General features: G+C 38.3%; 1 protein-coding gene across 8 annotated transcripts in view; it reads left to right on the forward strand.

Moving 5' to 3' along the window:
* The first annotated feature begins 2,923 nt into the window (after positions 1 to 2,923).
* The window catches only part of ASPH (aspartate beta-hydroxylase), a 115,660-nt gene continuing 94,407 nt past the window's right edge, over positions 2,924 to 24,176 (forward strand). For 3 of the 8 annotated variants that reach the window (XM_074818418.1, XM_074818428.1, XM_074818455.1), the window contains exons 1-4: positions 2,924 to 3,088; positions 20,856 to 21,005; positions 21,755 to 21,799; positions 23,049 to 23,117. In XM_074818418.1, coding sequence (XP_074674519.1) covers positions 3,028 to 3,088; positions 20,856 to 21,005; positions 21,755 to 21,799; positions 23,049 to 23,117 — 325 coding nt within the window. In that variant the 5' untranslated portion in view covers positions 2,924 to 3,027. Of the gene's footprint in view, positions 3,089 to 9,607; positions 9,673 to 14,403; positions 17,806 to 20,855; positions 21,006 to 21,754; positions 21,800 to 23,048; positions 23,118 to 24,176 lie in introns of those variants that run through there. The other 5 variants (XM_074818469.1, XM_074818479.1, XM_074818449.1 and 2 more) reach the window with 5 other exon arrangements.

A 24,176-nucleotide genomic window follows, 5' to 3' on the forward strand; every position in this document is an offset into this window, starting at 1 on the left:
TATTTTCTGTTTTAAATAAGCCTTATCCAAGTGGAAAGATTCCTACTGACTGTTGTGGGATCCATCTTATACCTCTTGCCTTATGTGACTTCTGTTTTTATTCCTCCTGTTTTTTTTCTGGCTTTTCTTCTTTGCCTTACAAACTTGCTCCTTTCTCACTGTTACATTCTTCTTCTGCCCTATTTCTTTTCCTTCTACAAACAAAAACAATTATATTTATCTTCTTGTGGATTACTGCATACCCTTACAATGAACCAGACATGTAGCTCTAAAACAATGGAGCAGGTTAAAAAAATTACAAGCCATTCCCACTTTGTTTACTTTTCTCTTCATCATCTTTCCCAAATGTAATAAAAATTTGCTTCAATTTTTATTACATTTCAGATCAGAAAGGATTGTCATATTATTTGCTGCAACAGTCACCCTGGCAAATTTAAATCAAGTTAAGCATTACTGTCTCTAGAATAAGTCTCACCAAACTCTCCCAAGTGTCTTGAATGGTACAACATGGATCACATAGCTTGTACCTGAATTGTCTTCAGGTGATCCCAGTAGGAAAACCAGGTCTACTGCTTTCTGCTAAGTATATCTGAAAAGCTGCTTAGTCCAAAACCATGCATGACGATCAGAGGTATCAGGCAGAAATACAAGAAAAAGTTTCTCTGATGACTAGAGGACAATAGCCCCTCATCTAAAGTTCTTCTTCAATTTAGAGTTATCTGTGGACTGAGATGAAAAAGTCTTCTTGCTACAGAAGATCAACAGAAACCTCTGAATAACAAGATCATGCAGAAGGCTAGTGATCAGCATGAATATACAACACTGCTATGAGCATTTGTATCTCCGTGTGTATATTTTAATCCTTCAGGAAAGTCTTCTTGGAAAGAAGAGCGTACAAGCAGGTACTGAATACACCAAATATGAAACGCTAGCAGCTGTGTGCCAATGAAAACAGAAGCAAGGAATTTTACAGTCCATTTACAGTCAAAAATTTTGTTCACGGTAAATCATTAGCAATATCCTTCTAAGTGTCAGTGCTCACCCAATTGCTTCAACATTTTTAATATCTCTTTTCTTATCAAACTGCCACTTCCCATGGTATAGCTTTAGGAAACTGTATCCCATATTAACCACAAAAAGTTGTCTTATTTCACAGTAATTACTACTCACAAGAACATAGTCACACAGGCAGTTATTTTCTACTAATTATTACATTTTTGGTAATACCAGTCACAGATCATTGATTTTTTTTCTTGGTTTCCTTAGGACGACTTGTTGCTTACATTGTACTTTCCAATTTGCTGAAATGTTAATAATTCATCCTGTTAGCTTTTCTGTAATAAATTGTACATGTTCATGAGTACGCTTGCTCCTCCCTAGCAGCTTTTGAACTTGTTTTGCGGTTTCAGACTCACTAGACAAAAGGAAAGCATCTCAGAAATATTAAGTACTTACACGTCATGTGAAAATAAGACTTTGGTAGAATGCTATAACCAAGTGAAAAATTCAGATACTCAACTGTACTAGATACCGATTAATTTACATGAGAGATACCAAGAAGTAGGCTTTGTTAGCTTTGATGTTCACAAAACCAGCTGCTTTTACTTCAACTGACTAAAGTACCCACTCTGCCATCCTCTTACTTGACTAAGCACTTAAGTTCAAGTCTCATTCAAAATTAATGATTAATGCTCTTCAGTAAATTATTACTTCTGGTTAGCTTCATTGCTTCACTCAGTTCACAACACAGCACCAACCTTTGTTTTAGGAAAAGCCTTCTCCCTCCACACATCCATTTGCAAAGCCTCTGATTTACAAAACTGTTTATTTTGATCTGAAACACTGTATTTATGATCAGGACTCAAAGGTGGGTTTTGCTTTTTTGTTTCAGAGTTTTACCCTTACGCCAAACTGCTATGTAAGTAAGTCTCAATCCAAATCATTAAGTAACAAAAGGCGTCCTGAATTCCTGTGAAAAAGAGGCTTATTTTGTCACCGGCTATTTTAAGTATTTTAAAAGCTTAAAAAACCCTTGAGGATTCATCCGTTGATGTACTTCAAACTCTTTTACCACGTTGGTTGAAAAGGCTTCCTCTGAAAGGCTTAACAAGCTATTTCCCCTAATTTGGGCATTTAACTGGACGCGTTATTAACGCTTGAGCACAGCGGAGAACGGTTTAAGAAACTGGAGAGGCTGCTTTAAGCAGAGTCTCCGTACAAATAACCCACCCCCGCTCAGCCGGCTTTACTTTCCCAGCACGGGAGGGCGGCGGGGAGACCCCCTACCCGCACGGCGCCCCGAGGGCCCGGCCTCGCCCATCGCATCACCGCCGGCTTTTCCCCGGCCGCCGGCTCGAAGCGCCGACCGGAGAGCTGGGCGGGCCAGGGGCATCCCCACACCCTTCCTGCTCTCCTTTTCCTCACCGAGCTACAAAAGCCCGGGGGGCGTACAACACTCCGCTCCGGCAGCCGCCACCTTGCCCGCCTCCGCTCCCCTCTCTCCTGCTCAGGGCCCGGGGCCCCTTTCCCTGCAGAGCAGCGAAGGGAACGAGGCGGCTCCCTCCGGCGGCGGAGGGCGGCGGCAGCCGCTGACGAAGGGCCTAAACCGGTCGCCACGACGCGCCCCCTCGGCAGCGGGGGGGGTGGCCCCGCCCCTTCCCGGCGCGCGCGCCCGTCCGCGCGTTCGAATCCTCGCGAGAGGCGGTCGCCGCTCGCTCCCGCGTTGCCACGTTCAAAGGCGCCGGCGGCGGGGACCGCGCCGGCCACGCGCGCCCGACACACCGCCGTCCCGCCGCCAATCGGAGCCGAGAGGCGCGCCGCCTCGTTCCCGGGGCGCTCCGCGATTGGCTGGCGGCGGGCGGGGCGGGCCGCGGGGCGCTCGGCGCTGCGCTGCCGTAGCCGCAGGGCGCTCCCGCACGCGGCGCTCAGGTGGCGGCGGCGGTTTCTGACTCGTTCTCGCTGCGGCCCCGCCCCGCCCCCGCCGCGCGCGCCGCCCCCCCGCCCCGTCGCTGCCTGACAGGAGGTGCCATGGCCTCACGCAAGAGCTCCAGAGGTGCCGGTGGCAGCCCCAGCCCCGGCTCCAAGAGAGGTGAGCGGCGGCGCCGCTGGGGGAGTGAGGCCGTAGCTCTGAGGGGGAAGGGGTGGGGGCTCTCCCGCGGTCCCGCCGGGGCGGGGCGGGCCGGGCGGTACCGCTGCGGGGCGGCGGCCGGAGCCCTGGAGCTGGGGGAGGGGCGCGGGGTCGATGCCGCCCCTCACCGCGGCGGGGGGTCGATGCCGCCCCTCACCGCGGCGGGGGGTCGATGCCGCCCCTCACCGCGGCGGGGGGTCGATGCCGCCCCTCACCGCGGCGGGGGGTCGATGCCGCCCCTCACAGCGGCGGGGGGTCGATGCCGCCCCTCACAGCGGCGGGGGGGAGCCCCCGGGCGAAGCGAGAGGGGCCTGCGCCTTCCTCTCCGCCTGCGCTTCCCGGCGGGCTGAGGTGCAGCCTCCCCCCGCCCTTTTGCCGGCCCGCGTGGGCCGTGCTCCTCTGGCGGCCTGGGAGCTGGCGGGTGGGGGGGAGCAGGGACAGATGGCCGAGGTCTGTCCCTCGCATTCCCGTCGTTCCCCTTCTCGGGAGTTCACGTGGAGGAGAAACTCGCGTGGCCGGGCCTGACCGGTGGGGACGCCCCTCGAAAGCTCCCCAGAAGGGTTGGGGCAGGTTGTCTGCCCGAGGCGGGTCTTGACATCTGTAGGCATCCCGGGAAAGTGCGCTCAGACCTTTTCCTCGTCCAGAAGCTGGGAGTAGAACCGGGGTGCTCCATATCTGATGCTAGTGAAGCCGTTGTTACTCTTGTGTTCAGACTTGGATGTTGGAATATCTCCTCAGGCTGACCTGTTTAACACCACTGGTAGCATTACATGGTGTAGCATTAAGCTGAGGGTTTCTGTAAGTATAGAAGCAGGGAGGAATGATCTTGGAAAAATTCAAGCAGAAGGTTTTTTGAGACAGCTCTCCCTACCTTCCCTCCCCCAATAAAGACCACCTTAGCATATCTGACGATTCATAAACTACTATGTGTGGACAGTTTAGGTAGGGAAAGCTTTATGTGCAGTAGCATTTTTAAGCATAGCAGAACATGCCTGAAAGAGGAAAAAAACTATGTACTTCTGGAATCACTATGCAACCATGCACACTGCACTAAAGAAAGGAAGTGCTTTTATCAGAGATTGAATGTTTGCTCATTCTAAATAATTTGGTTTTGAGCTTGACATGCACAGAGCTCCAGTGATGAAATGTGGTGACGTCACTGAAATATCTGTTGTTCCTCTTTGAATATAGCAATAATATGAAGAATGGTGTTAATTAAAGGATGAACCATATAGTTTACCTATCACATGATGAATTAAGAGGAAAAGGTTTCAAGTCTATTTAAGCATGAAAAGTTTAGAGATGATATTACAATGTTCATAGAAGTGTGGGATTGGTTGGTTTGGTTTTTTTTTTTCAATTGCTAACCGATGTAGTAGAGTCTATTTTTGCTTGGGGTGGAGGTGCTCTGATCATCATCCAGTATTAAATACAGATTTTCAATTATAATGTATTAAGAACATGAGTCCTTGGTATAATTTTGAATACTAAACATGGTTCTGTTAATCTTTTAAATATCACTTTAAAGGTTCATCAACATTTGAAAAATAAATTTATCAGGAAACTGAATCTCTGACTTAAGTATTATGTAGGTTTTTATTTTCAGCCTGAGTAAAATTGTATCTCTTTGCATTAAAAGATTGTGTATCAAAAGGTTTGTGTAATTGCACCAGGGACTCTTTATTTACTGTTATCTGTGAGGGGATGAAGCAGTATGAGTAATGTGTTAGGCACTCTCCTAAGATGTAACCTCTTAAATTTAGACAAATGTTTTGTTAGTTTCAGCAACTCTTAGTTAGAATTCTTTGGACAACCGTAGAAATTACAGCATGAAGCTGATGCTGTTTTCATAGTTGCAGCTGCAGAAAGAGGTAATGGATGATTACTCCTGTGTGAATAAAGGAACAGCTAGAGGAGCAGCATCTTCAGAGCAGCCTGTAAGCCTTCCACAGTTGAGTTGTGTGAAAATTTGATGAGGACATAATTTTGAGATGGCTAGTAATAGAGACTGTGAAGTATGGAAACCTCGAGTTTGAGGTGGTTCTTGATAATGTTGTAGTATTCACTTTCACAGCAGTTCATGGCAGAGGATGTGGCTTTTTGCCAAGGTGTTGCTCATAGCTCTGAAACCACTAAGTTGACAGCTCATCTAAAAATCTGTGCACTGAAGACAATGCCTGTATCTGAACGTAGTAATCTGCTTTTAGGTTTCCGCATCAGAAAATCTTGACGGTAATCTTACAAACAGATTATGGCTGAAGTAGTTCTAACTGTAGTTTATATAGGTGTTTTCAGATTCACTGAAATGTCAGATGTGGAACTAAATATTTTTTAGAAATAGAACTCTAAGTTTTACTTTCAAAAATCATATACTAGAAGCTGTCAAATCAGTCCTAATAAAAATAAATCTTTGTATTTAAGCTTTGCACTGCTACTGATGGATGCTTCTTTGAAAGTGACATTTGCAGAATCGTATGAATACGCCAGTGATTTTATTTGGAGTACAGAAGTGAAAACCAGGTCATAATTTGACAGTTTGGGGATACTTAAAGAGGGAAACATGTGTTCGTTATTATCTTTACTGGGAAGTTTGGCTTCTTGTCACTAGCCTACAGAATCCATTGTAAAAACTCCAGCCTCTCTAAAGGAAGAAAATAAATTTTAAACAGCTAGATGAAGTAATAGATACTTACAGGAATATTACTTAAAGCTTCATTAGATGAGTGAGTTTTGGTACAAGAATAAATGCATGTCACCTGGTCATGGATTAACTCCCTCAAATTTCATGAGATGGGAAATTTGGAAATGTCTTGGGCATTAGCAGGTGGTTGTGGAGAAGCCTTCCAGTAAGAGTGAGGATCAGCACCCCAGCTACTTTTGGAATACAGATGGCTGAAAAAATATGAATTAACTTTGTAAGCTATGCTTAATGGTAGATGATTATAAGGCATCTATCATTATGTTGCTGTGTGGGTGTCTCTTGTCTTATAGTACATAAGCAAGGACTTAAACATAATTCTCACTGATCATATAGTTATGCAATAATTGCTGTCTGTTTTCTTTGTATTTCTAATGACAAGTGGGAGAGTAGTTCTCCAGTAAGCTAGGCACTATACAAAAAACACATTTCCATCACAAGGCATCGTCTATATCTACAGACAACTGTATTTTTTATTAAAAAAAAATAAATCCTATCTCTGCTAGTTCTGAGGCTGTGTTGTCATCACACAGATTGAAGTCAAAGAACTCTACTGTTGCTTTGATAAATTTTCTTTAATCTCCATAATAATGATTGACATTATCTTCTGACATCTCTTACTTTTCTCTGCAAGATTCCAGAAGATTTCTGATTTCACTTTTTCCTGTTTTAAGTATGTAGTTTCCTTATATATCTAAATGCAAATGTATTGCCAAGCTTTTAACTCCTTTTACTCATCTTTTGGACCTTCTAAGGTCCCTTAATCTAATCCCTTCGTTAATTTCTGTTTTTTTCAGCTTTCTTCAAATTCTTTTTTTTCTGTATACATTCAAGCTGACCCAATGTCCTTATCCAAATGCAATGTTGTGCTAATATTACTTCTTTTTCAGTTAACAGTATCACTTCTAGAAAGATAGTTGTGCCTCTTAATTTGCATGAACTTTGACATTTTATCTCATCTCTGTTGTAAAGACTACTTTATGGCGTTCTCTGGGTGAGGCTCTCCATTAGGTTTTTAATTTACCTAAAGAGCAGAGAGAGTTCATCAGCTAAACAGGTCACTTTTTTCCTGCTGAAGCTCTTTTGTTGGCTCTCAGGAACATTGAACTTCACATCATTGTGAAGTGGGATTGCCCGTGCCTTCTCTGGACTCTCTCACCTACCCAGCTTGCTGTAGTATAACATCTCCTTTTCTTACTCTATGGATTCTATGTAAATATGCTTCCATCTATCTAAAAATCCTGTCTCTCTAATTTCTGCTTTGAACTACTGGACAGCGTGCTTGCTTTATGCTCTTGACTTTACAATTGTATAGTGTACCATCTGATTTCTTGTGTTACAGTCTATCCATTATCTCCTTCTTCATTTTAATTTTAATCCTTAGGAAGAAGGGTATTAAGGTGTTGGAGGTCATAAGTGAGATGTAAACTTGGGATGCTCTGTGGGGCTTAACAAATGTTTTGACTGGTCTGTCCAAGTCTAACTCCTAAGGTTTGCTGAACTAATACAAATTCTCATGAATTCAGTTAATGTGCCGCTCGGTGCTTTGATTATTTAATCTCAACGTTAGAATGTTTTCTTGTAGCATCTTTGGTATTCAGGAGTATACAATGGAATGTTATTACTTTTTTAGAGTTGCTGTACAACTGTTGCAGACAAATGAGAAATTCTTTGTGTCTCACTGGTGGAGTCTTTAAATACTGTTTTAGAAATGTTGCAGTGATTTCTTCACCAAGCTTATCCTATTGCCTAATTTAGTTGATTACAACTAGTTGAAGATCTTGAATTTTTACCATTAGTGCCTGATATTACTATTTTTTTAACAGTTTGGCACAGACTGGTAAAAAAAAGTCTTCTTATTTGAAATAAGATGGATTTAACTTGGAAAGTTGATTATGACTTGAGAGACTGCTTCTAGATCTCAGAATTTTAATGGCGTTTGTATACCTGGTATCTAACAGATAACTACGGCTTTCAAAGTATGAATAGCTCATGTCAGTGACAAAGTATCTAAATAACAACTGTGTATGTTTCTTCCCTAAATCTTCAGGAAAGCCGAAAACATGGTAAAACAAATAGCAAACCCGTGAAAATGCAGACAGCCACCTCTCTGTGATTCATCTGTCTGCCTTTTGTCTTGTTCAAGGTGGCCTTTTTGAAAAACATTTTAACTTACTGTAAAATAATCTGCCAAATGAAATAATGGTAGCAACAGTAATGATCCAAACATTTGTAATTTACATGGTGTGTTGCACCAGTGCCATCAGTGAAATTAACTGGTTTTGTTGGTTCCCCCCCCTTTTTTCCCTTTTCCTTCCCCTCCCTTCCCCTCCCTTCCCCTCCCTTCCCCTCCCTTCCCCTCCCTTCCCTCCCTTCATTTCTCTAGAATTAGAGTTAAATGAGCTCTAAATCCTGGAAAGGCAACCCTGTCATCTCTTAGGTTTATCTGTATGAAACTTTCTATACTCCATTGCCTATTGAAAGGTATGGTAACTGACTGCCAAGGTCACTCTGCAATGAAAAACGATCAATTTGAACACAGTATATGCTTTTATGACTTGTTTTTCCATATTGCCTGGCATTTGGATTTCTTCCCTTTGCTTTTTCTCAATAAAGTATTATTCCAGGTTTTAAGATTGATACCTAAGTGTAGCAGGATTGACATAAAACCAAAGAGAGCCTGGTACTTTCCCTCTATCAGTACTTTTTCTCCCTAAGAATTCTGGAGCACTGGGAAATTCCTTTTCCTGCTTCCAGAGGTGCTGCCACTTGATAAAGAGATCAAGGAAAGTTCTGTCCCTTTTGATCCAGTGTGGGCTAAAAGATATTATTCATGGTGCTTCAAATATGGAGGAGCCTTGTACTTAACATCTGCAAGGATGTCTGCATTCATATACTTTTTGAGCATTTCATTAAGAGTTTAAATGGTATGTAAGAGAGGTAACATTTTCAATAGCCTTTTGAGGCTAGAGCATGTTTAAAATACTAGGTGGAGAACCTGAAGTATCACTAATAATCTCAGGGAGGCAGAAGGTTGGAGGAATATATTTTCTCAGATTTTGGTAATTACTCTCAGAATGCACATGAAAATTCCTCATCAGAGGTGGTAGCTGGTCTAGGTTCAGACTCCAGGGATGAATAACATATTGGGGGATTAAGGATTTAATTTATTTTTTTTTTTAAAATTCAATTCTATAGGTATGCAGTCAGTTTAATCTAGTTTGAGGTTGCTCTGCAGTCTTCCTCTTTTCAATTCCCCTTCCCTATACCTGAATTAGTAGCTGTGCAGGTGCTAGGTGAACCACACCAGAGAACTGATATACCAAAAGCTGACTCTTCTTTTTCCCCAGACTGGCTGAGTGCACAGCTTTACAAAAAGTCATTTGGGTAGAAGGGAAGAGATGACCATGAGTGGCTGGACATCAGGGGTGGGTGAGCTTGAGTCTAGAGTTTTGTGTTTGATCATGTCATCATGGAGCCATGGTGTGAACATGGAAGGTGAATGGTTTGGTTGGATATGCTAATGTAATGGCTGGATATTTAAGGCTTCAGTAAAGACAACATTTGCTAGCAGTAGAAGGCGTGTATGTTAATATTATTTCTAATTACAGAGTGCATAAAGAGGTGAGATTTCAATATTGCTGTTTCTTTAAACCGAAACCCCCTTTACTGATCATCTGCGAAAAGAAAAAAGTTCATTTTCAGCTGGACCTTTCTGAATCACTTTGAAACATGTAATAACTGTTCCTGTGCTAATTCTTATGTTGAATTCTTCATTGTAGAGAACTTGAGCACTGAAGTTCTGATTTACCCCAAGTGGTTCTTTCCTGATGAAGATCACAAACTGGTAATCTGTGTGATAGCCTGCAGCAATCTTTTTCCTAACTGCATCCTACGGGCTAGCTCTTTGCATGAAAGAGTTTTAAGCTATGCTTTGAAGTGGAAATCATAACATTATTGCGTGTCTTTAAGCACAGTGAAAATTAAGTATGCAGATAAGCATATACTGAGTTTGAACAGACTGTAGTATGTGTGGTTCAGCTTTGTTAGAACTTTTTAAATGAAACAAATTTTAGTCTCCTTCAATTGGAGTTGCACTATTACTATGCATGTACCTACGCAGTGTAACAAATGCTAGCAAGTTATTTGTTTGAAGACTTCCTTTATAAAATATTTAACAGCTAGGGGTTTTGTAACTACTGAGTAGTGGTTTTCTTGTTTTACAATTTTATCTCCTGGGGTTCTGTTTGATAATCGACAATTAATTACTAATGTAACATATCTCACTTTCTTCACTTTTTACACTAGTGTTTTTTAAGGTGTTTTTTTTTAGTATTATTAAAGAAAGTTCACATAGTTTGTAACTGTGGTGTTATTTTTTCCATAGTAACTGGAGGACACAGCTACATCTTTTGAAGCAAGAAAGTTGTGAAAAGAGCAATACTCTTTGCAACTGAGATCTAACAACATACTTTAACAAATATTTGTAAGACTGTAGGTATGAGACACATAAAAACTCTTTTGAACTCTGTAGGAGTTGCAGATGCATAGCACCTCCATGAGCTAACACCTGATTAAATTGACTTAGTATAAGACTTGAACCTTTGATAAGTTTTAGGCATTAAGTAAAGGATTTGAAAATGTTCTTTTTTCTATGAGCAGAAAGCTGTGAATAGCAGAGTTGTAGGTACTTGCATGGCAACTAGTTTTATTTGTCTTTATATGAAACTCCCTCAAACCATGAGAAAAACTGAAAGAACTGAAACGATATCATCTGTTTTCTTTTTGTGGCTTAATTAGGACTTGTAGCTGAAACAAATTGATGTGACCCACATTACAGGATAGGAAAATGGAACAAGGAAAAAATACCCTAAAATTGATGGCAGCATGCTATACACAGATATGAGGATTTTCAACCTTATGTAACAGAAATTTTTTTAAAGGTCACCACCAGCAGAATTTGCATGTTCTGGGTTTAAGTATTTCTTGTATTTCCTCTCCACATTTACCTTTCCTGAACTCTGCTCTGGCCTAAATACAACCAAATATTTAATTAGCCTAGAAATTTTGTAGGACTATTGACCTCATTAAATCATTCAAATAGAAGATAGGTAGATCGTATCATTTTAGATCTTCTTATTTGCAAATGTTCTGTGGGAGAGAGCTGGTTAATCACAACAGCAGCTACTAAAAATCTAAGTCATCTGCACAGTTAAAATTGGTATTAGTTTTGTCTCCTCGTCAGTGTTCTTGTGATACAGATAATGTTGGTCCTGTAGCAGGGACAAACTAAAATTTCTTTATAACCTTGTAGTCTTAACCTTGAACTTCTTGGCTTGATGTCAAGTCAAGTAAGCTTATAAGAGGCAAGTTCTACATTGAGTTTTGGACATTAATTCTATTTTGTGTTTGCACATACATAAAAACAAAACTTGAGAAAATTGACTAAAGTGTTTGGAGAAAAATATCAGAATGTAGGAAGGTGTACTTTTCTGTACAAATCTATTTAGATTAGGTAAATAGATAACACAAAATATTTTTGTACCGTCTTTACAGGACTTTTGTTTTTTCCCAAAGTGCTAACTCTCTAAGCCTGTTATTGTACTATTTTTTAAGTTTGTGGATAAAAGGTTGTGGGTTTTTTTTAAAAAAAGTAATCCAAACTATTCAGATAGTATGTGATGGATGCATTAAATAGTGCTTTAAATATGTTCCTGTTGATAGTCAGTATTCATTATAAAATTTTTTGAAGTTGTAAGCAGTGTTGTTACTAGTCATTTAAGCTGTGTGCACATCTGTGTGTATTTTTTCCTTGTAATAAATCCTAATTGAAGAACTATTAAAAAAAAATGTACCAAAAAGAATAACCCAAAACATGTCTTGGATAAAATTTTACTAGCTTTTGAAAGTAATCATCTTTCTAGCATGTTTAGAAAAGGAGCAGGTGCAGATTCAGGATTTTTTCTTATTAGCATATATCCCTGTATTCATTTTTACCTCCTCTGACTTCAGCAGTTATGCTTAGATAAACAGAACTCCAGAGGAAAGTTGTTAGCAGCAGCAGCTCTGTTACGGTGGCAAACAGCTGGTCTCTCCAAATCTCACTGAAAAGTGTGGAGCTAGCACTGCGAGTAGAATTCACTGTTGTGCTTTATTTATGTAAAGTGCCTTTGACAAGTCTTACAAAACTCTGCAACCTCCTAGGACAGAATTTCTCATTAAGTTTCTTTTTGTCTTTAATTCATGACTGGTTTCTCTTAGAGAAAAAAACTTCAGTTTCTTTAAAAAAACAAAACAAGCTAGTCCTTCTTGAGATGTTTCTTTTATGAATAGATTTCTTCTGAATAAATTTTCTGGGTTTTTTTGTGTATATATGTCTTAGAATAATCATTTAAATAGAAAGCAATCAGGATTTATTCACTGTTTATAGTCAGAATAAATGTAACTACATAAGAATAATAGTTTCAAAAAAAACCACCCTGGGAATGATTCTTGGCATCAATCAGCCAGATGATAATCTTATTCTTCTTTTGTGCTGGATTTTTTTCTGAAGAATAGTTAATTCTGATTTAGCAACAAATCACTTTAGCTTGCAGGTAAAAAGCTCTTCTAAATATTCTGGTGCTTCCTGTGAACCAGAAAGTTATCTGTAGGCTTAAAAGTACTTTGAACTATAACAGCTTATATTCAGAAATGGGCTTTTAGAAAGTATTGACCATCTCTCTTTATAAACTGAATTAAAAAAAATTTAAAAACCTACATGTATCTATTTTACTTGAAGTGTGTTTTCAGATAGTAGGGTTGCAGATCTGATTCTGTGTAGAACAGGGCTGGAAAGAGTGGTTTCTTACTTCGTGCAACACATTAGTAAATTGGAGCTCTCACCCAGCATAGAGAAGAAAAAGATTCAATTCCATTTTCTTCTTGAAGAAGAAAAAGTGTCGTTGACTTTCAGTGTCGCAGCTGCTATTTATGGGGTATACTTGAACAGGAGTGAGAGCGTATATTTTAAATTCTGGTTGTTGAAACTGTTCCAATGCAATGTGAAACAGATTCAGCCTGCTGAGAGTGAGCATGACGATAGGCCGGTTAGGTCTGGAGTCCCCTTTCTTAGCTAGAAAGGAGGGGGAAGAACTGGGCTTTAGTGTCTGTTCTGTGGAGCTTCTCTCTTACAAATTGCTGTTGTGACCAGTTAAGGTTTGGCTGTGCACAAATAAACAGCTTCATCGTGAAGGACTAAAATCTCTGTTCTCATACCCTTGGGTATACTTAAAAATGTGTTTTAGACCTCTGAAGAAATTCAAACATTGTTCCCAGAGGAGAACTGAAACTCTGATCTTTCACATCCTGATTAAGTGCTGAATTTGAGGAGATGGTTCAGTGGAATTGCTTCCTCTATTGAGGGTAGGAGATTCCTTTCACTAGGGAAGTGCAACACAGCACTTTTGATTCTAGAGGGTTTTTACGTATTTTTTGATGCATCTCTTTTTTTCTTTTTTTTTCCTTCTTTCCCCTCCGGCAGGCCACCTTCAGCATCTCTACTATCAGCCTGCTTAGCTGTCGAATCCTGAATTTATGACTTTGCTCTTGTTTTCAGTATTTATGTTCTTCATTGATTCTTGTATAGTAGGATGCTTTACTATGATAAATCTTGTAGGAGTTGAAAATTAAGGACCATGAAGGTTTAGGTGAGGATTGATTATATGTGAAATAAGGAGAAGTTCCTCAAACACTGAAGTAAAAATTTGTGAATTGGCAGCAGGAGAGCAAAAATTGCCTTTCATTTGGCTAATTTATTATTTCAACTCTAACTTCTGGTCTATTTGTTTTCTTTGAATTTACAGCTTTTTCTGTGCCATCCATTTCCCTGTTCCTAACTAGTAAGTTTCTGATTTAGTTTATTAAAGTCCTTTGATAATGTGCACAGGTATCTTTATAACCATGTAGACAAGATTATATAAAGTACAGAGCAGAGATCTACTTTTTAATGAGAATAATAATTAATAATGCTACTTGGTTTTCATTAATTTCCATTAAGGTTGCAGTGCTGACTATTTCTTAGATACCAAAAGAATCAATTTTGTATCACAAAGAATTTATATTGAATTTATTAAAAGTAAACCTTTACCTTAAACTTCAGATCTTATCTCTGAAGACCCTGCTGTTATGATCGTTTGTAAAACAAACACAAATTTCTGAGTATGGATATTTGTGAAAATATAAGGTTGGATTATTTTATAAGTGATACTGTAAGTATTTTAGTAAAAAATCTCTATTCTATATGTGAAGTAAACAGAGAGAAAACAGTAGCCCCGTCTCCCTTACAAAATGAAATAGTTTGTAAAAGCACATCAAAAGCACAGATTTGTCCATTAAAAGTGTGTTATTCCACCCTTGGCACACTGAATGAAAATTAAAGATGAAAATCTGTTTTACTTCAGTGATAACACTTGCGATCATTATGGTGTGTGAACTTCTCAGAATGGAACAGTTCAACATACATGCTTACTGAGTCCAGATTTTAAAATACATATGAAAGAAAGTGTGTATATACATACACATATATGACCTATAGCTGTGAGGGGGGGGGGGGGAAAGCTCATATTTTAATAGGCAGGGGGAAACAGTATCAACAGAGAATGCTGTAAACTTCCCTTTAATAGATATTTTACTGAAAATACTTGTTACTGATCTCACCCAAAAAAACTTTGTGTAAAAATGTTTAAAACAATTAACTGCAATTTCACTACTGAGAATGGCTTGCAACAGTTGTTTTATCATTAATCATATCGGAAAAGATAATTTGGCAAAAATGTCAAGTGGTAGTAGCCCATGCTCATACAAGAGAGGTGGTTTTCCGTTGCACTGCTACTAGTTTAGCTCTGTTGGTGGTAGACTGTTCTATTGTAACTTATTTTAGTTTTTGACTTCTCTCCCATATCTGGTTTTTATCACTCTGCATTTTGCTTTTAAAATTAGCATGTTCTGAAGTCTTCCTGTGATCTAGCTGATTGATCATTTTTACTTCTGAAATGCAATTTTTAGATATTTCTCTGAGGTCAGTGTCTTGCTGGGTTTCCTTTTACTGTGCTTTTCTAATTTCTAGTAACTGCCTGCTGGTGTGCACCTTTCTCTTCATGTGATAATCCATAATTGCTTCTGTATTACTTCCTACTGCACGTTTGTGGGAAATAATTACACACATTAGTAAAGCTTAACCTAATGCTTTGAAGCCTGCCTTCATTTTTGTGTTCGTAGTTGACGTTATTTTTTCTCTAAGCTTCTTTGCTTGTGCTTTGGTAGTGATCTACAGGTGAAATTAACATTGCTAGTCTTGATTGTCAATTATGCTTCACGCTATTTTGGTTAATTTTAGAGGAGTGCATAGTTGTTGCAAAACTAACTTGAAAATAGTTTTTAAATTTGAAACAGTTATACAAGTGAGGTGAAGAATAATAATTTTGAATGTTAGTGAAGCAATTTGAGTTGCTTCAGTAAAGAACCAACAGACAAACCCGTAGTCATAGCATTTGAACACAGTAGAACTAGACCTCACAAGACGTCTGCACTGTTGGCTTAGCTATCCTGATCTTGAGTTGTATTTTAAATATATATCCATTAAATTTAGCCTTTGTCTCTCACAAAACTAACAAATTATGTTTTTGGTATTTTGAACTATAGCATTCAGAGACATACATATGTAAGCTGTATTTTTCAAGTTGTGCTTTAATATATGTTGTTCACGGGGTGTATAATCAGTTTTGTGGCCCTTTTGGTCCATCTTCCTTTTGATGAGTCTGAAGAGTTTCCCTGTTTTAGCTGTAGCCTCCTCTTTCAGGAACAAAGATGTTTGTCATTTCTTGGGAAGATATGTTCTTGTAATCAATGGACTTTTTTTTTTTTAAAGGGCACAGGTTAAGGCTGTGGGTACTTGGTTAAAGGTCAACATATGTGTGTTAGTTCAGATTGGAAGGGTACATTTGGAACTGATTTCTTAACTGTCTCCACTCACTTTACCTTTATGTCTTCTGCTGTTGTCCCTGAATATATTAGGGTTGAGTGAAATGAAACAGAAAGGTATGCTGCAACTGCTTATGGGTATTCAGCCAGGTAAGATCTAGTTTGGAGCAATCCCCCCAAAATACGTATAAAGTGGACTTCAGGTTCTCAGCATCAGTTGAGTGCTCCATGAATCCACTTGTAGTAAGATCTGGTATCTGCAAATGCAGGTGCAGCTGAAGTAAAGTTGCAACAAACTGCCTAATCTAATGCTTGTCAAAACACTATAGGTTTTATATGCAATAGACTACATATCATTGCGCATAAAATTATTTCCCTTAATAACCTGTTGATTTCTCCATATATTTGGTGGTTTTTACCCTTCGTTTAAATTTTTCTCCTATCTTGCTCTAAATTGCTTGTGCATCAAGTAAGTTGCTGAAATGCACTAGTCAGGAGGTCTTTCTTAAAGCATCTGTTCTGTTTGGTGTATTCAAGTGGCTTTAAAAACAGTTAAAAGATCCACTAGTTACAGAATCAATGGGCTGTAGTTCCTTTACATCCATTTGAAAAGTCTTAAACTCGGATGTTATTTCTCACTTTTTTTTTTCCTCCCTTGACCTATTGGGAATTGCATTTGGTAATTAGCTGCTGGGTATTAAAATGACAGGAGGTATATGTTGTTTTCCAAAGTAGCTGTAAGATTCTACTGTTCACTCCATCTACGCCCGATGAGTATGTTATTTAAAGAAGTGTGGGGGAAGAAGGGCAGAGTGCTAAGTCCTCAAGTTTTTATTATGGTTCCTGTTAATGAGAAACAAACTCACGTTTCTGTCTTCCTCCCACCCAAAAGGAGTTAGCTTTTGCTTGAAATGCAGTGGGAAAAGATTGCTAAAATTGAAGATGTAAATAAGTTGAAGAGTGTGTTAATGGATTTTTTTTTCCTCCTTTTCTGGTGCTTAAGAAGAGTGTATGTTGACCATTAATCATTTGTGTTAGCTTTAAATAGTGCAGGTAGCCTGCATATTGTCAGAGTTTAAAGGAGAGGTGAATGAGATGAGTTAGTCCTTTCTGGAAAGGGAGGGCAACAAAGCAAAATCAACACCTCTGCTACTTTTAACAAATACGCAATAGAAGTGTTGCCTGTTTGCTAAGTGGTTTAGCTTTATGGCACGTGGTATATTGCACTCTAGGGAAACAGGCTTTGCTTTGGCAAAACTATCAGTAACCCTCCTTTGGGTCTGCTAGAAGCAAATATGAGGTGTACCAGGGGAACAGTTCTGATCTCAAAAGCCTTTGGCAAGAATGCGTGTGGTTGGTTTCAAGTAACTCTTCTAAAAGACTCAAAACTACATTTTAGAAATTAACTGTCTGTTATTCTTGAAGTAGCTAGCAAGTTTCAAATGAGCAGTCTCTACAGGATACTCGGGAAGCCTGGTAGAGGAGTGCCAACATGGAGAAAGTTTTTTGGGTGAGGGCCAACTTAACAAATGCAAGCAGGCAAGCTTTGTGTCCAGACTTGTGTTTCAGCTTATGCTGATGGATTTAATGTCCTTAGAGCTCAGGCACTGAGGCATACATTGCAGCAAAAATTCTACAGTACAATGTGCTTGGTTTCATTTGCTGCTGTGTTTGATGTTGGAGGATTAAGGGGAGGGAAAAGGATCAACTACCCAGGATGCTCTGTTAGGAGGAGTAAGTGAATTTGATTGTCGTCAGAACTAGATTGCCATATGAGTTCTGAAAAGCGCTTGGCTCCTGAGGATAACTGCTCTAAAAATAGATCTGGAGGAGAGGTTTCTCTTGGGTCCAGTTTCGGGTTCCAGCTGAGCTGGCTTTAGGAAACTTGTTTGCTCCTGTTGCAAGACTACAGTGAGGATAAATCATTTCTTATTCTGCCTTCAACATTAATTTTTGGAGATATCGACACACTCGCTCTCTCTGTGGAAATCAAGCACTAATGTTATGGCTGACGACACAGGTATTATCCTAACCTTTTTGTGAACAAATGGAGAATGCGTGGTCACAAATACTGGCTATGTGTGATTTTGAAATCAGCAAAATAACTGGCTTATTGTGGTATGTTGGTGTTTTCTAGGCAGTTTGCTGTTCTGAGACAGGCTGCCTCTCTGATTATAAGTTCTCTGGAGTAGAGGTGTTTCATGAGTTTATGGCAGGTGGTTAATTGTAACAGTTTTTGTTTGAGTAGAGTACACATTAACATGAGACATTGTTTTGTCTTCAGATATCTGACATTAAAAGTTATTTTTGAAGTATGTGAAATTAATAGGTGTCTTTAACATAAGCTAAAGTCAAAGGAAAAAGGTTTTCATACATTTTTATCTAGGTGTGACTCTTAATGTGAGGTGGGTGAGGTATAGGACATTAAAAGATTTGCCATTGAGGAATAGAGCACACTTTAAGACTTTCTGATGTCTGCATAAAGACATCTGGTGGTGTAAGCACAGGCTTACCAGATATGGCAAGTGACCTACTTCTGACATGGCTGGCAGCATGTGCAGGGAAAGGGCCTGTATTGAGAATTAACTGTCTGGGATGAGCTCTAAGCCAGCATCACTCCTTACAATGTTTTGTTCTGACCCTATGCGTAGGGTTACCTGTGTAGACCATAGGTAAATTTTACGTTACATAACTTCCATTTATATTGAAGTGTTGCCTGATTCTTATGCCATGGTTGAATTTTTAGCAGACTTTTTCAAGAACTTTGAAAATAATTTTCCTGTAAGATAGGAAACCAGAGCATAAAAATGTATCTTTGTGACTGTTGTGAATGATATTTTTATAGCAAAATCTTTTTTTGAGGCATTTGCATGAGAAGTCTTTTAGTCTGGAAAAAATATGAACAGCTATGCTTGATTATTTAAATAAGTTGTCTTTTCTTTCATTTTCCTGTTCTTCTAATAAGTAAAGCCCTTTTCTTCAGAGGCAGCTAGCAGTAAACAGTAGAAAACAGTAAGGTAAGAGTGTGAAATACAGTAAGATTCTCCTGTTTGCCTCTTCTAATACCTAGTTTGCTCTAGAACAAAGTTGTAATCTGGAATAATTTAAAATGTTTTTAGCTTTAAGGTTTAATTTTAAATATATGTAAAGCTTCCATTGACTGGCATGGAACACAGGAGTAGTGAAGTTTTGCTGTTACATAATATAATTGTTTATTTCTGAAAATTAACATTTCTAGCTCAAGAGTACTTTAAATAATTTTCTTATACAGTTGATCCTATTTCTGAATGTACTGGTACATGCTGCTTGTCTTTGCCTCTATTTTCAGGCTACCTGTACATTTTTCCCACAAGAGAGATGTTATGATGAGTTATGTATATGGACCTTGCACTTATGTAATTAGGGTACTGTACTGTAGCAAGCAATACGTGCCTGATGTGAGGCTAAGTTGTCTCAGTTTCTCTCTGAATATTGTTGGACAGCCTATACCAGCTCTGTGTTTAATATAGAAAAGAAACAAAATAGTTGGTATTTGATCTTTGTACAGAGTAGTTTTAATAAAAGAATAATTTTTTTTCAATAAAATGCTGAGCTGAGTAAGAGCTGACATGAGTCAGTTGTTTGGTTTGTTGGTTTGGTTTTTTTTTTTTTTAATTGTTCTGAACTCGTAGCACAATGAATGTAATGAAAGGTTAGTTTATTACAGCTTGAACCTGATGGCAAGCAGGGTCTGAAAGTACTCTTATATAATATCTATTACAGAAATAAGTCAGTCACTGATTTCTCATGACTCATCTTTCAGAGCTACTCCATTTTATTCTAAAAAACAACCACGTTGATATTTAGCTGTTGAGAGTATTTTTGTCTATAAGCGTTGATAAATACATCAAATGTTACTTGCAAGTAGTATGATAAACTCCCTACCTTATTACATTATCACAATATTAATGTAAAAGTTCTTCAAGTATTTCAAAATATGTAAGGAAGAGTTTTACTTCAGTAACAAGGACTGAATGGGACTGAAGGGGCAAAGGCTGGTGCTTAGAAGAGAGTGGAGTGGAATATAGGATGGTAGACATGAAGCTGCAGCCGAGTGCCAGTCTTGCAGCGACGGTATCAGGAGACAGAAGAGCAGACCTTGAGCTTTGGAGAAAGGCCACAGGCATCTTTCTGGATGCACATTTATTTACTACATGTATCTCTCTTTCCCTAAAATGGTCCTAAAGCAATGGACCAAGCAATTTATGTCTTCTGTAGTGGTGATGCCCATTTGAAACCCCCTACTCATATGCCACGTTGAGGGCTTTCTTTTCCCAGTGGTTTGTCTATATCTACTGCATTTTTTATATACACTTACTTCCCATATGTGTAGTTATAAATGAAGCTGTGATTTGCATTAAGTCTCTGTGTCATCCTTTTACTTGTATGTTCCATAGGACTGGAAGTCTGAAGGTACTCAGCATGTAATGAATCTCTGCTTGATTCTAAGCAACAGGGAAGATACTTTTAGCTGATGGAGTGTCTGAACTTGGAGTCTTACCCTTAATATGGTTTAGATTTAGAGTCTTCTTAGGCTATTTGAATGTTGATTCTGTGAGCCAATTCAACTAGCTTTGAAACTTGCTTCAGAAGAAATGTTCTTCCAAACTGTTTCTGCTGGTCATATTGCCCTCTGGTGGCAGTTTGAGAACTGTTGGCACAAATGCAAAGCATCTCAAAAATTTTAAGCTCTGTATAAATATACACTACAGGGGAGAAAGGGGGGATTTCCAACTAAGTTGTTCAGACAAATTACATATGGGTTTTTGGTACTTGGTTGGTTTTAGGGCTTTTACTTAGACAATCATCGAGCTTCCCACTGTAATTCACAGTGATATGAAAAGAAGTAACAGTGGTGAAGTTTAAAAAAAAAAAAAAAAAAAAAAAGAAAAAACACAACCAAAAAAGTGTTACTCAGCTGTCTTGTATTCTGCGTACTCATAAGAAACAAGATTTATAATTATATCCTCAGTCATAATTCTCTAACTCATACAAATCCATTTTTTCTACTGGTTTGCTTTATTTTAACAGAGACTAAGCATGGAGGAAGCAAAAATGGAAAGAAAGAAGGCCTCTCTGGAAGCTCATTTTTCACCTGGTTTATGGTAATTGCTTTGCTGGGAGTTTGGACATCAGTAGCAGTTGTCTGGTTTGAACTTGTAGATTATGAAGAAGTTCTAGGTAAGAATTTTAAATCTTAAGATGATTCTAATAATTATTATGGTATGTATTAACTGGAGGCCATTTTAAATTTCTAGATAGCTGATTTGACTACAGCAGTATTTGCAAATGACCTACATAATAAGAATAGGCAATGTAGTTCAAAAAGTACGTTTTAATGCTGAACTCTATTATGATGATAAAATGGGATTCTTAGACTGAAAAATTATTATTATTAACATAGTGCATTTATTAAAGAATTGAAGAAATCTCCAAGGATAGATCTGGATCTCTTTGTAACATGTATACTATAGATCATTTGAAATGTCAGCTAAATATGCATTGTTTAATTTAAGCTCTCAGAAACTTGCAGCAGTGGTTGAAAGTGGGCAGCTAATGTTACCACTCCTCTGATAGACTGTGGTGCCTACAGAGTCAGAACGACTGTTCAGTCATCCTCTCATGAATGACCTCAGTTTTAAGGTGGTGGTTGTATCTCAGTAATGACAATGTTAAGATAGTATTGTTAATATAATATGTAACAGTGAAAATTAATGTCTCGCATGTCCATAGATAGAGCTATTGTCCCTGATGTTGCAGGATTCAACGTGCACTTTTGCAACTGCTGGTTTTACAAACTTTACAGCTTTACAGATCTGTTGGTACATGGTTTTTTGATCTGGACTGATTTTAAGAGAAGCTTCTAGTTTGAAATTTAATTTGGTCTAGTAATGCAAATAATGGTTTCTATATTTTTACCATGCATGCAGCCAAAGCAAAGGATTTCCGTTATAACTTGTCAGAGGTCCTACAAGGTAGGATATTAGAGAAATAAGCTTGGCTAAAAATTTTGGTTTACTTTTTTATGTTTTTAATTTTTTAGAGAACTACTGTTCTTCTACAGTGACATGAAACTCATTCATTTCTCATCTGTCTCATTCTTCATGGTTTTGAAGAATTCTTATTTCTAGAGAATTACATTTATTCCGACATTCTGCTGTGTTTAACCGTAAACTGATAAGATCCTTTCTAATTGATTGCTTCTGTACAGTGGTGATGGCCTTATTTTTGTCTATTCTAGACACAAGTTTGAACTTTTTCTTCCATAAAACTGTTCTCATTTTCTAAGTATCATATTAAGAACTATATTTCATTTATTTTAATGGCAATCAAGTTCTGCCTGCATTTAGAGAACAACAAGTGTAGGAATAAACTGGAAAACTATGAGGACTTCAAGTTCTTCTGCAAACTGTGCAGTTTCAATCCTATTAGAAGTTATGTCTGAATTTTATCAAAACTAATTAGATAAGCTCTCTACTGATTTGGTGATTCCAGGACACTTCTAATCCTGGATACCACGATTCTGTGCTAAAAATTCTTTTTGAATAGAAACTGGGTTTTCCTTTTGCGTATGCTTAGGGCTGGTAGAGCTGCAGTTTCAAAAATAAAAGTGAGAAGTCTGATGTATTAGTCACTTATAAAAGGATGGACAGCTTTTTTGTCTGCAGTGATTGTTAGACAGTTAATACAAATTATGTATGTTTTTCCTTTATTCAGGAAGTAGGTTGCTTACCTTCCATTAAACTGGCACTTAAAATTACATACCTATCTTTTTTTCCTGAGAATTTAGAATGGCAAGAAGCATATAATCAGAAAACAAATAGTGATTATTTGATTAATTCTCGGTTTACTATTTCTTTTCTCTCAAACATGTTGAATGTTCCTAGTGAACTTAAATTTTATTCTAAGCAGAGCATGTTCACGTAAAGCACATCACTTAATTACAGATTTGCTTTAAATCTGCAATCACCAAAATAAATGTGTGGAGAAAAGACTAATTTGTGTTCAGTCTGAAGTCTAGGAAATGCAGAAAGGAACTTAAAATATTTGTAATATTTTCCAGGAAATTTAAAAATACGGTTAAGAAGAGCACCGCTAAATAATTTTAAAAACCCCTGGTAACAGCCTGGCATTGACAGTCAACCAGTGCACATTGACAACGCTGTGCTGGAAACAAACTGCTGAACCCCTAATTCTCTCTTCTTCCTCTCTTTGCACTTCTAGGCAAGCTTGGGATATATGATGCTGATGGAGATGGAGATTTTGATGTGGAAGATGCTAAAGTATTGCTAGGCAAGTACAAACACAGGCAGAATAATCTATTAAATTCAGTTTTCATATTCATATCTGGTTTTTGTTTAATGTCAAAATAGAATTTCTGTTTTTCCTAATTGGAGAACTTAAATTGGTTTAATTGTAGTAGGTTTTTTCCTTCGTGCAAGTTGTAGGATTAGGTGTGCGACTTGGTGTAGCAAGTTGTGTTCTTTTTCTCCTAATATACCAATGTAAGTAGAAATCATCCTGTAAGTAATCAAATGCTTTTGAAGTTAGATGGTTAATGTTGCTGTATTGACTGTTGAAAGAAGGTTGTGATTATTAATAAATTTATCAGATGCAGGGCTTAAGATGCTTCGAGTTAAAACGCTTATGTTAACATGTTAAGTCAGGTTCATTTTAAAATTACTTCCAACAGGCCTTCGTACTACATAGATGACTATTTCTTTAGCATATTTTTGTACTGGCTTTCCTCTATTCTGAGTTCTCCACAAGTCTGTTCGTTTTCTTTGCCCTTCAGAAATCCTACATGACATGTCTTTTTCTTCTTTGATGTTGAAACACTGGTTTTAGGCTTCTGTTCCTTGTCGTTTGGGAGAATGAAATTTCTCTTTGAAGAGACATAGTGGGCAGAAAGACAATCATTAGACATGCTTTGTGAATTGCCCTTCTACCTACATCTAGTAAAGCACTACCATCTTCAATTTCATGGTCAAGCATTGGATAGATACTTCTTGCATACCTGATGTTAGAAAGTTTAATTGATTTGTTCAAATGTAAACCTATTCTGAGCACACAAACCTCGCAAGTTAAATAAACAAAACAACAAAAAACCCTAGCGTAGTAATTGATAGCTTGAGCAGAGTCAAAATGGAATGTCTCAAACTAATCAAAGTTATCAATAGTATATTAGGGTGTTATGGCTTGTTGTTTGAAACTCATACTTCATAAAAATCAGTTTATTGTCAGTTCATTTTTCTCCACTTATGTTTGTAGAAATAAGTGAGTCTTTTGGGGGAGTTCATTTGTTTACTCCCTTCATGGTCAAAGAAAACCCATGCAGTCAAAATTACTGAA

Source organism: Strix aluco, chromosome 1 (genome assembly GCF_031877795.1).
Source record: "Strix aluco isolate bStrAlu1 chromosome 1, bStrAlu1.hap1, whole genome shotgun sequence".
Lineage (NCBI taxonomy): Eukaryota > Metazoa > Chordata > Aves > Strigiformes > Strigidae > Strix > Strix aluco.